The sequence below is a fragment of the Mytilus californianus genome, unplaced genomic scaffold (assembly GCF_021869535.1).
Source record: "Mytilus californianus isolate M0D057914Y unplaced genomic scaffold, xbMytCali1.0.p SCAF_31, whole genome shotgun sequence".
In the NCBI taxonomy this organism is placed as follows: Eukaryota; Metazoa; Mollusca; class Bivalvia; order Mytilida; family Mytilidae; genus Mytilus; species Mytilus californianus.
The window spans coordinates 838,864-852,500 of NW_026262681.1; the positions used below are offsets into that span (position 1 = coordinate 838,864).

General features: G+C 31.0%; 1 protein-coding gene across 1 annotated transcript in view; it reads right to left on the reverse strand.

Moving 5' to 3' along the window:
* Positions 1 to 408: 408 nt before the first annotated feature.
* LOC127736434 (DNA polymerase theta-like) overlaps positions 409 to 13,637 on the reverse strand; it is a 38,650-nt gene continuing 25,421 nt past the window's right edge. Inside the window, exons 14-24 of the mRNA XM_052246978.1 lie at positions 12,154 to 12,288; positions 11,098 to 11,397; positions 10,287 to 10,499; positions 9,776 to 9,903; positions 8,498 to 8,864; positions 7,930 to 8,100; positions 6,110 to 6,294; positions 5,297 to 5,408; positions 4,676 to 4,800; positions 3,877 to 4,012; positions 409 to 2,141 (exon numbers count right to left, since the gene is read on the reverse strand). Of these exons, the coding sequence (XP_052102938.1) occupies positions 1,909 to 2,141; positions 3,877 to 4,012; positions 4,676 to 4,800; positions 5,297 to 5,408; positions 6,110 to 6,294; positions 7,930 to 8,100; positions 8,498 to 8,864; positions 9,776 to 9,903; positions 10,287 to 10,499; positions 11,098 to 11,397; positions 12,154 to 12,288 (2,105 nt within the window). The 3' untranslated portion in view covers positions 409 to 1,908. The remainder of the gene's footprint in view (positions 2,142 to 3,876; positions 4,013 to 4,675; positions 4,801 to 5,296; positions 5,409 to 6,109; positions 6,295 to 7,929; positions 8,101 to 8,497; positions 8,865 to 9,775; positions 9,904 to 10,286; positions 10,500 to 11,097; positions 11,398 to 12,153; positions 12,289 to 13,637) is intronic.

Below are 13,637 nucleotides of genomic sequence, written 5' to 3' on the forward strand. Positions count from 1 at the left end.
TTAACATTAGCAGTTCATCTTAAACTGATCTAATCACAAACTAATACATGTAAACTAAGCAAAAGTTTCAAAGTAAATAGACCATGACTGAGGGGGCGTGGCCAAATATTCTGCATGGAAATGAGATGTGCTAATGCGTATACAACTGAACACCAATTAACATTGGCCTACCACTAATGGTTCCCCTTGAACTGACCTAATCAAAAACTAATACATGTTAACTTAGCAAAATTTTCAAAGTCTATAGACCTACACTAAGGGGGCGGGGGCCAAATAATCTCCATGGTAATGAGATGTGCCAATGCTAATACAACTGCATACCAAATATCATTGACCTACCACTAGTGGTTCACCATGAACTAGACCTAATCAAAAACTAATACATTGGTGACGCCACTGCCACCGTCGGCGCCGGAAACAGCATACCTATGTCTCGCTTTTTGACTCCATCAAGGCGAGACAAAAACTAATCATCAAAGCACTGTCAATGCTATGAGTCAGACAATCTATTTTTATCCCAAAAAGCAGCATATCAATAAATTCACACAATTATATTAAATAATTTCCTTAAAAATGTTTTATTTCAATTAGTTGTTGGCAGCTCCTTTTCAAGTATTGAAAGGGATATGCACGTGACTTTAAAGTTACAGTAAGTTGAAGTGTTTTAACTAGGTTTATTAAAGGGCAGAGTGCTTGATTGAAAAGCTCATTAGCGAGTAAATCTTTGCTGTTTGACTTCATTTTGTTTCATTGAAAGGCACATGAGTTGTGAAAAGTTGGTGGTAGAAGATCAAAATGATGTTTTATACTTTCTTAAAGTCTTTTACATATCAATGGTTTTGTATAGGCTTTTAATTCAGGATTTTGATCAATCTTAAAATGAGGCGTGATGACATAGAGACAAGCTGGCTTAAAAATAATCTTCAGGTCATTCTCTGTTCAGTGAGGTTCTTATAAGATATGTGTAATATGGCTGAAGACATGTATCCTATTAATCCAGTAAATATTTGGAACGGTGAAAATGTATAAATGTATGAATGTACATGTATTTTCTACTTTCCTTATTGAATTATTTCCCTGGGTATTCAATATCTTACAGGTATATGCAATTGAAGCTGTAGATTAAGTAAACCATTAAAGACAAGGTACAATTAAAAAGGTTAAATTTGTGTTACAAAAAGAAAACCCTAATACAAAAGTTGCAAGATCGATATAGTTGGTGACAAGTTTATATAGATTTAAGGACTAGATATATAATAGTAAAAAATTGGAAGTCTACACACATTCCAAATCATTGAATCGACAGACACAATGTTGATTGCAGACTTTAAAGGTGTGTAGACTTACAAACAGGCAAAATATGTTAGGTATCACATTAACGTTTAGATATTTTGGCACATTGGTATATAAGTCATTACTATACTACTTCACAATGTAAAATCTCAAAACGAATATGGTGAACTTAAATATTACAAATCAACATTGAATTAGAGCTAAATTTTATAATTTATACATTGTTTTTTGTCCAGAACATCATGTTTTGAAATGTAAATAAATTTGTTTTTAAAAAAACAATATCTAATGTAGACATAAATTCAACAGTTTTTTCTTTACTCCTAAATTACAGCTCCACTTCATTCAGCTTTATTCAAAACATGTTCTACTTGTGATTGGTCTTCAACTATAATATGACCTCAACACAAATTTAGTAACTCTGACACTTATCAATCGTGTCTTTCTTTTTTTGTATGTTCAAGTTTTCCATATTTAACTATTTCTTTTGACAGGAACAATATTTAACTATTTCTTTTGACAGGAACAATATTTAACTATTTCTTTTGACAGGAACAATATTTAACTATTTCTTTTGACAGGAACATTGGCTATACTTTATTTTCCACTACCTGTTTACAGTTTTATTTCCTCAAGCTTTCCCCAACTAGGTCCTGCCTTAACTTTAACTGGCAGACGCACAGATAGCTTCATGGCATTCTCCATCTCACTTTGTATGATCTGTGCCACAGGAATCATGTCATCTTGACATACCTCATAAATCAGTTCATCATGTAGCTGTAGAACAAGATAGCCACCAGATAATTTCATTGTTGTTGATTTACTTCTGCTTCTAACATTACATCTTTCTACAACAACAGGTTTATCTACAGGTAAACTGTAAATTCAGAAATTTTTGCATACATGTATTATTGTAATTGTTGAAAAATGAACAAATGTGTGTGATTTATTATTCTGATGTTAGTGAATAATGCGCTCATTAATACTATCAAGTTTTAAGATACAAATTTTATTTTTTGAACTACCTATTCTCTCACAATTTTTGCAATAATAAAAACATCACAAAAATGTTTGAACTTACAGTAACAGAAAACAAGTTTTATAAATATTTGTTTGAGCCTTTCATTTTCACTGCTAATTTTCCTGTGCATGCATATCTGGGCTGAAGGCATTTGGCTACTTCTTCAAATAAATAAAACATTTATTCCTTTTTCAACAACAACATCCCCTATTTCTTTGGGATATAGACCCAAATATAAAACTTGACTAAAGTCATTCAAGCTTTATATGTGGGTCATGGTGACCTAAATGTCATTTTATTATACAAAGGGACATTAATAACAAAGCATAACTGATGTATCATTTACCAGAAATTATCAAATACTTCACAAAAGTGTAAAAGATAAATTTACTTTTTGTTAAAATCCAAGCAAGCAGTTTGTATTTTGGTTGGCATTTTTGTAATTGCAACCAATATTTTTTGACACGCAGAATCATTTTGGAATAGCAAATTATAACTACATTTTGATTTTCATTGAAATCCCTAACAAAAACTTCTATTTCCAAAAAAAAATCATTTTTTTACAATAACTAAGTTTTACAGTAAATTTTACACACAAATTATCACAAAAATTAATTTTGTGATTGGGAATCAATTTTTAATAGCATATCGGTATATCAAAACTGTACATATTTTTTTTAATTCTAGCACAAGATATTTCTAAACATTTGTGATATTTTAAAATTATGTTTTTTTATCACATATTTTTGTCAAAGTTTCACAAAAATTACTATTATAAGCATTAACACTGTGCATAAAATGTTGAAAATTGGTTGAGGCAATCTTGACATAAAGCATAACATAGAAGTGCTGACAGACATACAAACAGACAGAGTTTAATCTGATATTACTATAGAACATCCTCAAACCAATCGACATGGCCCTTATAATTAAAAATCAATAAATTTTCATTATTAAGGATGTTAAATAATCTTGTTTTTGACTTTTTGTCAGATATTCAGAATCCTCTGGTTTCATTCATGAAGTGCCATCAAAAATTTTACTGGCTAACCCCTACTTTTCTTTTCATAATTTTATTACATCTAGTTTTTAAAACTCCAGTAAAATCCTTGTTATTTTTTCAAAGTTTAAAAAAAAAATAAAAAACAAACATTTTAAAATGTATGAAACATCTAAAGAGAAATATTTCCCGCCAAATATATTTTCAATAGTTCATATCTTAAAAACAAGGACACAGACCTATCATTTTTTTCTGCTTTTCCATTATCTTTATACTATCAATGTATACATTCCTCTAGAAGAAGAAGAAGAAGAAGAAGAAGAAGGAGAAGGAAGAGGAGGAGAAGGCAGTGGATGAGGTGGTGACCTACTGAAAAGACTTATCACGCTCTTAGTATTTACATGAGCTTTGTTAGTTTGTTTTAGACTTATGAGTTTGAATATCCCTTTGGTATCTTTTGCCTCTCTTTTATAAGTCATTACCAAATATGAAGTCCAATTATTTTAGTATCATTTTCACATCACTTTAATATCTACATCATCACTAGATGACAATATCTTACCAATAAATTTATGACAATGAGTGTATGCTGATTGTGGGAAGACTTCCTTTAATTTTATATCAATATGATTCATTGCTGTTTTGACCAGATCTGCTGCTGAACCTTGTACTGTAGTATTTACTGCCTGCCTCTCTGCCTAAAATATAAGCAAATATTCATCTGTAGAATACTATACTATAGTTCCCTCTCAAAATATTGTTAACAACTAATTTCATGACTTTCGCAGGTAGAAAAGTGATGTGAATATAAATTGTCCGGAATATGTAAAACTTGTGGACTTCCCTTTATATAAATGTGTTAGGGAAATTTAAAAAAATAGCTAAAAAAAATTGTCTGCTAGAAAGGGTTGTACATGAAAATAAAGTATCTGTGAAAATTAGTTGGTTAACAGTAGGTCTCTTACAAGTGCAGTTTCATTATCACATGATTTTTAAAATTTTCTTTTAAAATTCAATCTCTACTAGACCGCATTTGTTTGTCAAAGAGATAAATTTCAAAGAAGAGGACTGGTTTTCAGGTTTCTTTTATAGGTTGAAAATGTTACTGAGTTACATGTTCTTCAACAATGCTCAAACCTGTATTTCCAATACATTATACGTTAATCAAACTTCCACATATGCTGAGATTTAGATGGTGTGGTGGGTTGTTAAAGGTTATCTTTCCACCACATCAAGGACAAGAACATTTTTATGTAATATGACTAGAAATATGAACACTCTTTTGTACTATGCTCAAATACTAGGCTTATTTATTTACTTGTTACTTCACAAGGAAACAATCCACAATAAGTGATAATTACATGAGCTCTGGAATATGGTTGGGTAGAAGTTATAGATGGTAAATATCGTCTTCTGCCATTAATGGTTTGTACATAGCCTTTATCTCTACAGAATTCTACTGTGGTTCTCAAATATGTTCTCATACCTGTAAAATAAGAATTAGAACAGACTGTCTATCATTTAACAAGCATTTAGCTAGATTTGAACTTTGTTCAACCAGGACAAAAATTAAGCGTGCATAGAAAATTAGTATTTTCATAGTCTCTTAATGATAGGTGGTCAAATGCAATTATTTTCAACCGAAGTTAACTACATGTCTCAGATCTTTTTATGAATTGATTTCTATGTAATATTCTCTATCAAAATAGATGTACATGTAGAAATATTGTCTTTGTTAAATTTGTCTAGAAAAAGTGTTTTAATTAATAATAAGTAACAATAAGGTCTGACAAAACCTATGAAATGAATTAAGACTGAGATTGAAAAGAACATTTTCAAATTGGAGACTTTCCATTTGTGAATAGTCTGATGGAAAATGCTCCGGTAAGCAAACTTAACAAGTTGTCATAGTTAGCCAGCTCCTAATATAAAGTGTCTATATGCAATAAATTTTATTTTTTTAATTGAATCACAATACTCACTTGGGTATTTAGCTTTAAATGTCTCTATAAATACAGCAGCATCATTTTCATCCACTTCTAACTGTTGACCCAGAGCTTTTGCACCTATCCCATAGATCATACCATAACACACCTAAAACAGGGCAATAATTCATTAACATTTTATAACAGTTTTGCACTACATGTACTACTATGGATCATACCATAACACATTTTTAACAGGGCAATAATTCATTAACTGTCGGTACACAGGTTCTACAACTGTTCCTTATATCTTACAATATATTTTGTATAAAAGGTGAATAATTCATAAAATGTTAACCCAGATCTCTGTCACCTTTACAATAGATTACAACACTATTACTGGGGAGGAAAAAGTTTACAAGACCATGGGTCAATAATTAATTACCTGTTGACCACTGTAATTTTGTATTTTGAATGGTAACCATATCTTTCTTTTTATTTACAATTTGATCATTTAGCTGCAAGATAATCAAAAGTCATAAATAAACTGAATCATTTTGTTTAAATAATGATTATTGGTCAAATTAATAACCAGTAGGAATACCTTAAAGTCAACAGGGCCTCAAACACTTCAGCAACCAGTCTACTTACATAAAAGAATACAATTTTGAATGTTGGCCCCTAAAAATCACCAGCTTAATTATTTTGTCGCTTGGTGAATTAAAATGTCAAATAGCAACCTGGCAGCTGACAGCACAATCCTTAAATAATAGTTGGTGTCTAGCCATTATTCACTTTTTCCTTCTTGACAGCATTAAAACAATGGCAAATCAATCAGTCTAATGCCCCAGGACATAATTTTTAAGTTACCTGTTTAGCCTGTTGTCTCTCTACAGCAGTAACCACCTCTGGTGAAATCCCTTTCCATTGAGCTGTTATAAGTTTAAATACATCACCATCTTCATTTAATATTCTGATCAGCTTCTGGTCTTTAGACAAGTGTGCTATCATTCTTAATTCTAACTGAGAATAGTCAGCTGCTACCAAAATGCCACCTGAAATAAATTGCCAAACAAAAAAGTATGTCTGTTAATTGTTTTTTTCTTAAGACTAATCAGCTGCTACCAAAATGCCACCTGCATACAGAGAGAAAACAAATATTTTGGTCAAACTAAAACATGTGTGCTTAGGATTTTCTTTTTAAGAATAATATATTAGGATTTTCTTTTTAAGAATAATATATTACGATTATAGGTAGGTAGGAATTATTTTTTTTTTTCCACTTAATTTTTTTTACATTACATATATTGGGAGATGTGAAAATTTTGTCATGATTCACAACCAAAAGTGCCAGTAAAAATTTAGGGTAGGTAATTTGTAGAATAACTTCATAACTTCATGGTCAACTACCTTAAACCAAAACTTACAAGTTAACTTAAACCAAAACTTACAAGTTAACTTAAACCAAAACTTACAAGTTACCTTAAACCAAAACTTACAAGTTACCTTAAACCAAAACAAGCTACCTTAAACCAAAACTTACAAGTTACCTTCAACCAAAACTTACAAGTTACCTTAATCCAAAACAAGTTACCTTAAACAAAAACTTACAAGTTACCTTAAACCAAAACTTACAAGTTACCTTCAACCAAAACAAGTTACCTTAAACCAAAACTTACAAGTTACCTTCAACCAAAACTTACAAGTTACCTTAATCCAAAACAAGCTACCTTAAACCAAAACTTACAAGTTACCTTCAACCAAAACAAGTTACCTTAAACCAAAACTTACAAGTTACCTTCAACCAAAACTTACAAGTTACCTTAATCAAAAACAAGCTACCTTAAACCAAAACTTACAAGTTACCTTCAACCAAAACTTACAAGTTAACTTAAACCAAAACAAGTTACCTTAAACCAAAACAAGTTACCTTAAACCAAAACTTACAAGTTACCTTCAACCAAAACTTACAAGTTACCTTCAACCAAAACTTACAAGTTGCCTTCAACCAAAACAAGTTACCTTAAACCAAAACAAGTTATCTTACACCAAAACTTACAACCAATATGACAGACCTTACATCAGAATTTTTTTGACGAATCTCATATAAGTCTTCTAAAGAAATAGACCATTCATTGTATACCTTACATCAGAATTTTTTTTGACGAATCTAATATAAGTCTTCTAAAGAAATAGACCATTCATTGTATACCATACATCAGAATTTTTTTGACGAATCTAATATAAGTCTACTAATTATAAAGAAATAGACCATTCATTGTATACCATACATCAGAATTTTTTTGACGAATATCTAATATATTTCCAACTGAAGTACAAATTTAACAGGCTGACACCTTCCTTACCAAGATGAATTTCTTAAAATGCCATTGAGAAAGACACATTTTTCCCCTTTTTAGTGTGCTCATTGTCAATGGTTAATGTTTATCTTTTTGATAAGGTCCATTTCAGAATTTGTACTTGTAATAGAACATTGTTATATGATATGCTGTTGCATTAGAAGCCAGGGATCCCTATTTTATGTACATGCTAACATCATAGAAAAACAGTTTTATTTTGTTGCAATACCAGAGAGACATAGCTTTTTGTTGATGGCCTTATTTCATGAATTGGTCTATCTATGGATTCTCTGTCTATTCATTCATATTCATTAAAATAATTTTAAATACCTTTAAATGGGACAAAGGCATGTCTCATGCTGACAGAATATGAACTATTTCTGGTTATGTTCTCAACTCTTGCTGTTGATTTTGAAGCACTTTTCATCTGATTTAATTTTCCTTTTATTTTTCTACCTGTAGGGGGTCCTTTTTCTGGTGTAGGACTTTCTCCTATAACATCTAAAAGATAAAAATAAGATCATCACTGAATAATTAGTTGGGTAAGTATGTGATACCATTAATAATCACTTCAAACCAGAATGATTCATTTAAAATTTAGAAAGATCAGGAAAAACTCCTTTAAATCTTATCACTTCTTTTTATACATCATAACATGATTTATTTCTAATACAAGTACTAATTGAATATTCAACATATTTAGAGCTATTCCTTTCTGGACCATGTGTTGTTTGTAGTTTTTTTTCTTCAGAGGAGTTCCGTGTGGTCTGTTGTTTTGTGATTCTTTTTATCCTTTTTAGGGTATTATACCATAGGTCAAGCTCTTAATCTCCCCTCCTGAGTCTAGAAAAGCAAGACAATAGCAATTCAAAAGTATGTTATTGTTATTTAAACTTACCTGGTAAACTGATATCAAAATCTTTGGGAATGTTCTGTAAATTAGGTTCTGTCATACTGACTCGGCCTGTAGCGGTGTGAAATTGTGTCTCACAAAATATACGATACATATCTGTTCGTGTGTTATGAACTTTAACCTTCTGTAACTGAAAAACAACCTTTGTCAAAGCACTGCTAATTCTTCTCCATTCCAGGATGATGCTTGGTAAGGGATGAAAGGGCTTTAACTTTTCTAAAACTTCCTTTGAAGTACTAAGTGTACCTCTACCACGACCCTTCCTTTGACCTACTGCCCTTTTGCTTCCACGTAATTGACCTACGTTTGATGGGTCACCATCAGGTGGCAGTTGCAATTCTATGAACAAAACCTAAAATAAAGAAAGAATGTAAATACTGAATAAATAAATATCTTTTAAAAAAATTAGTATAACAATTAAATAAATAATAGCAATTCTATCATTGTCTCTTCAATGCATAATATTTATGTTGTTTGGTAAAATCTATCTCAGTGAAACTTGCTATAGTCATTTCCAATAATGTCCTGACACACTCAGTCTCTAGTAAGAGAAAGAGTTTGTCATTTACTTACAGAATATCACTGGTTTACCAAGGCTGCTTGTTTCACCAAACAATAAAAATTTGTAAAGGGTTACACAGAACCCTGTGTCTCGTCTGCGATTGCTGCTGTCAGTGTAAAAGTGTAATGTTGACCTAAAAAGTGAGTCCATTTATCAGTAAAATACAGAATTTGAAAAAAAAAATTTTGTAGATGCTTTTTCTAGGTCTTGAAGATTGGCATCTGTCCAAGTTTCATAACCATTCATGAAGGTTTACTAATTTATCATGTAAAAAAAAAATCAATCCCAGACTGACTGTAAAGTCCATTTATCAGTAAAATACGGAAAAATGAAAATGAATATTTTCAAAATTTTGCTCTTGTTACTGTATTTTGGTCATAAACAAGCTTTTCATAAAATTCCATGAAGGTTTGATAAAGTTATTAATGTCTAAAAAAAACTTTAACCACAAACTGAACCTAAATGTTGACACCACATGACAGAATCTAGGAATGCTTTGTCTCGCTTTCGCGACATAAATGTTGCAGGCTTGACAAAAATGACTGGCATGCTATGATACAAATGTATAGAAACTGACAATAAACAAGATAAAACAAAAAATCAAGCATGGCAGATAACTTCAGAAGATTCATTACTATTTGATCTATTTATAACCTGTGTTTTTCCAGGTCAATTTGAAAGTAAATAGTCTTGTATGTTACCTGAGCTATATCATCAGTAGCAGATAATGATAATGGGTGTCCAGCAAGGTGATATGCCTGGTCTTCTAATGATGATAGTCTAGCTAACATAATGTTCATCTGACTTTCACACTCATTTTCACTGTATCCTGGAAAAAAAACAACAAACAGAAGCTACTTATGTAAAAATATTTATTCAGAAAATAGCTGAAATGGACAGGACAGCAGACTTAAGCCTATATACATCAACTCCAAACACATCCACCTCAACTATTTTATCAAAATTAGAAGAAACCATTTATATTTTATCTAATCAATATTGCTGCACAAGTAGCCTTGCCTTAACCATGGTCTAATATTAAAGAATTACATTTGTCAACACTTAAAGCTATATTGATCTAACTGTAATATCAGTATTTTCTCAAACATTAACAGTCAAGTTAAAAATACTAAGAATGAGAAAGTAAGACCTACAATTCACCTTCAAATCATCAATTCATTTGTTACAAATCATTACAATAATGACACTTACCAAAACCATTTAACTCCATCCTAGCCAGTGTAACAATGGATGGCATCTCTACATCCAAAAAAGTGGTCAGTAATTCCTCTTTCTGTAGAACATTGACAAAATAATCCATGACATGTAACGTAAGGACTGATTCTGTTGTAGCTCTAAACCTCCCTGATCCTGGATTCTCTGGTGTCAGACCAATACTACCATAGCCTATTCCACCACCAATTCCTGAAAAAGGGGTTAAGTGCTAAATAAGCAGCAGTTTTTGTATTCATTGACCTAGATAGGAAAAAGAGTCAGACCTGGCCTGCAGCACTGCAGCGCTTGCAGCATACTCTTAAACAGAAAAATTCTGTCAATATCAAATGTTATTGTAATATCAATGATATTGTATCTTTATTTAGTAAGGTTTGTGGAACATTTTCTTTCATGCAGAAAACCCCTAAAAATCAAAATCTGTTTAAAAGAAAATAAAGGCATTTATAACACTTGATCAGTAAATGTCAAATGTGTCAAAATTAAACTTCCTTTGACATAATGTCAAGTGGTACTTAAGTTATCATCAGAAAACACCCAAAATTTATATTCTTAAGATAAATAAGGGGCCACAACTTATGAGTGGTAAATTTCAAAACAGTCAAAACCATATGTTACTTTTTATTAAATGGCTAATGACATTGTCTTCCAGTTTAAAAAAATTTCATCAAGTTGAACTTATTAATAAATAATATCTAGAAACCAAAAGTATGATGGTCAGAAAAATAGACTAGCATGCTTGTGTGCATCACTATATACCCCCATCTTTGAGGTGGGTGTAGAAAAATACCTTCTAACAGTCCTCCTTCTGTTGGTAGATAATTGTGCACCATTCCATGTAAGTTCTTCTCCTTGGCTCCTGGGTCTAACAACCAATAGGCTATTTTTGGATCCTGGATTTTCCCAGCTGGGATTAAACCACACCCTTTAACTAGTGTTGTATACTGAGATTTACTGTCAAATATCATTAAGGATTTAGCCTTGCCTCTATACATGGCTTTCTCCATGACAGACTGAATGACCTTTAATTTGACCTCTGTAGTTATTGTTTCATCTGAAGGAGCTGGAGCTAAAGAATCATCTGGACATTCTGAAAATAGATTATAAAGTAAAAAAAAACAATGAATAAAGTTATGGCACTGTATGTTCTTCCTTAATATTAAGATAGACATTTTGAAAATCTTCTAATATATATATTAATAAACATTAGTTAACAGATTCTTTCTACCAGGATTTCAAAATTAAATGTAAAATTTAGAGTGAGTTCACTACACAATAGATTTGACCTTAAGACAATGTTCCTGTTTAGGCCCTCTTGGTTTTGTTGCTATTAAAATATTCATTTGATTTCCCAAATTTTTGGTCTCCATCATACCTGATGATTATTTTGGAAACATGTGTTGTGTTTACATAACTAATTATAATGCGTTTATTATAGTTAAAGCATTGTTAATTATTCTTATATTTTCAGATAATCTGTACATAAACCAAAAGGTTTTTCATTTCATATTTACTGTTTCAAGATACATGTATCCAAAATTTTAGGGCAGATTAATAATCATTTACATGTTTTCATACTTTAAAGACATTAAAAACAACAGACCCATTAAAAGAAAATCTTATATTTACTATCAGTCCAAAGTGTTTGACTTCAAGATGACAAAGAACAGCTATTGTAATGATATACAGATTGTTTTAAGTGCTTCTTTCTAATAGAAAATTGGCTGATTTCTATGGTTACTAGAAGTATCAATATAATGCAAGGTATTACTTAAAAATTGACAGACAAAAAGGCAAAAGGCAAATTATATTAATTAGTCATGTTAATAACACCATAATTTTTTACTTTCTGTATCTTCATCTTTAAATGAGATGTAGTATGAGTCTCTGTTCTCCCAACAGACAGCCAGACCGACAATGATCAGATCTGTTCCATCAACTGTCAATCCTTCATTCTTATCAATCTTTTCACTGGACTGGACTGGAATATAATTTGTACAAAATGATTAAAAATGATTAAAAATGGTAAATGTTAAAATCGTTTAAAAATATTAAATATAGAATCTGTCCTATACAACTACAGAAACAAAGACAATTTTTTAAAATACAGAAAAATTGTAAGTAATAGTAAGTAATAGTTTGTCATAAATGAGTCATATTTGGGTACTTAGGAAGAACATCTATCATTGCTATGATTGTACCCATTTTGAAACCTTTTTTAATCAACATTAATGATCAGTAAAAGAAATTTGGTAAACGTCAAAAAGACAGCAATCTAAAATCACAAGAAAACACAGAACAACATCTAGAAAACACATTAAACAATATCTATAAAAGCACAAAACAAAATCTAGGAAACACGAAGCAAACAAAAAAGACATATAGAGGTCAACAAAAAGTCTTAAATGGTGGCAAGTATCCATAATGCATGGTTCACACATCATGCACTTTGAAAATGAGCCTAGACCATTTTCTGAACTGATGAATGCAAACTATTATCAAAAGATGTATATCCTGGTTCTATCTGCTGAGTCTACTTAACATCATTTTTTTTAACAAAAATTGAAAAGTAGTGTAAATTTGAAGTTTATTCTCATTTTGTTATCATGGTTATGCCAATAGGTTTTTTTCATTTTATAAGCTAAAGAGAATTATACTTAAGAAGTTCAGGTAAAAAAAATATCCAAATGATCAATGTCCAGTCATACTGTTATACACTTTGACATCAGTGATAAGTCAAGGTCAAATTTATTACAACAAAGTCAAATACTGTAATCAAAGCACCAAGGGCGCTATAGGCAGTTAATTAAAAAACCAAAGGCAAACTTGGCAGAAGTTCAGATGAATATAGTGGAAGAATTAGTGGAAATATTTATCTCAGGCATTATTCTCAGCTATTTCTGAAGTATCAAATAATGTTTGTACAGAAATGTGTACGCTATCCAATTCCACCACTTTCAAAAGTTATTTCCAATTTATATTTTTAAAGATTCAGTCTGAGATTATGCACATACACTGTCCCATGTTAGGGGAGAATTTTGTGCCAGCTAACATGTTTAAGCCGCCACATTCTGCATGTACCTGTCCATAGTGAGGACCCACTAATTTGGTGATTGTTGCTGTATATCATATTTATTTTTTATAATTGTTTTGTACATAAATCAGGATGCTTCAGTTTTATTGTTTTACATTTGTCAATTCATGGTCGTTTATAGCTTACTATGCAGTATAGGTTTTGCTAATTGTTGCAGGCTGCATGGAGGAATATTCTTATCTGAATAATAATTTCGATAATGGTGTCCAACAGTGGTGTATATATGGTTTAATTCC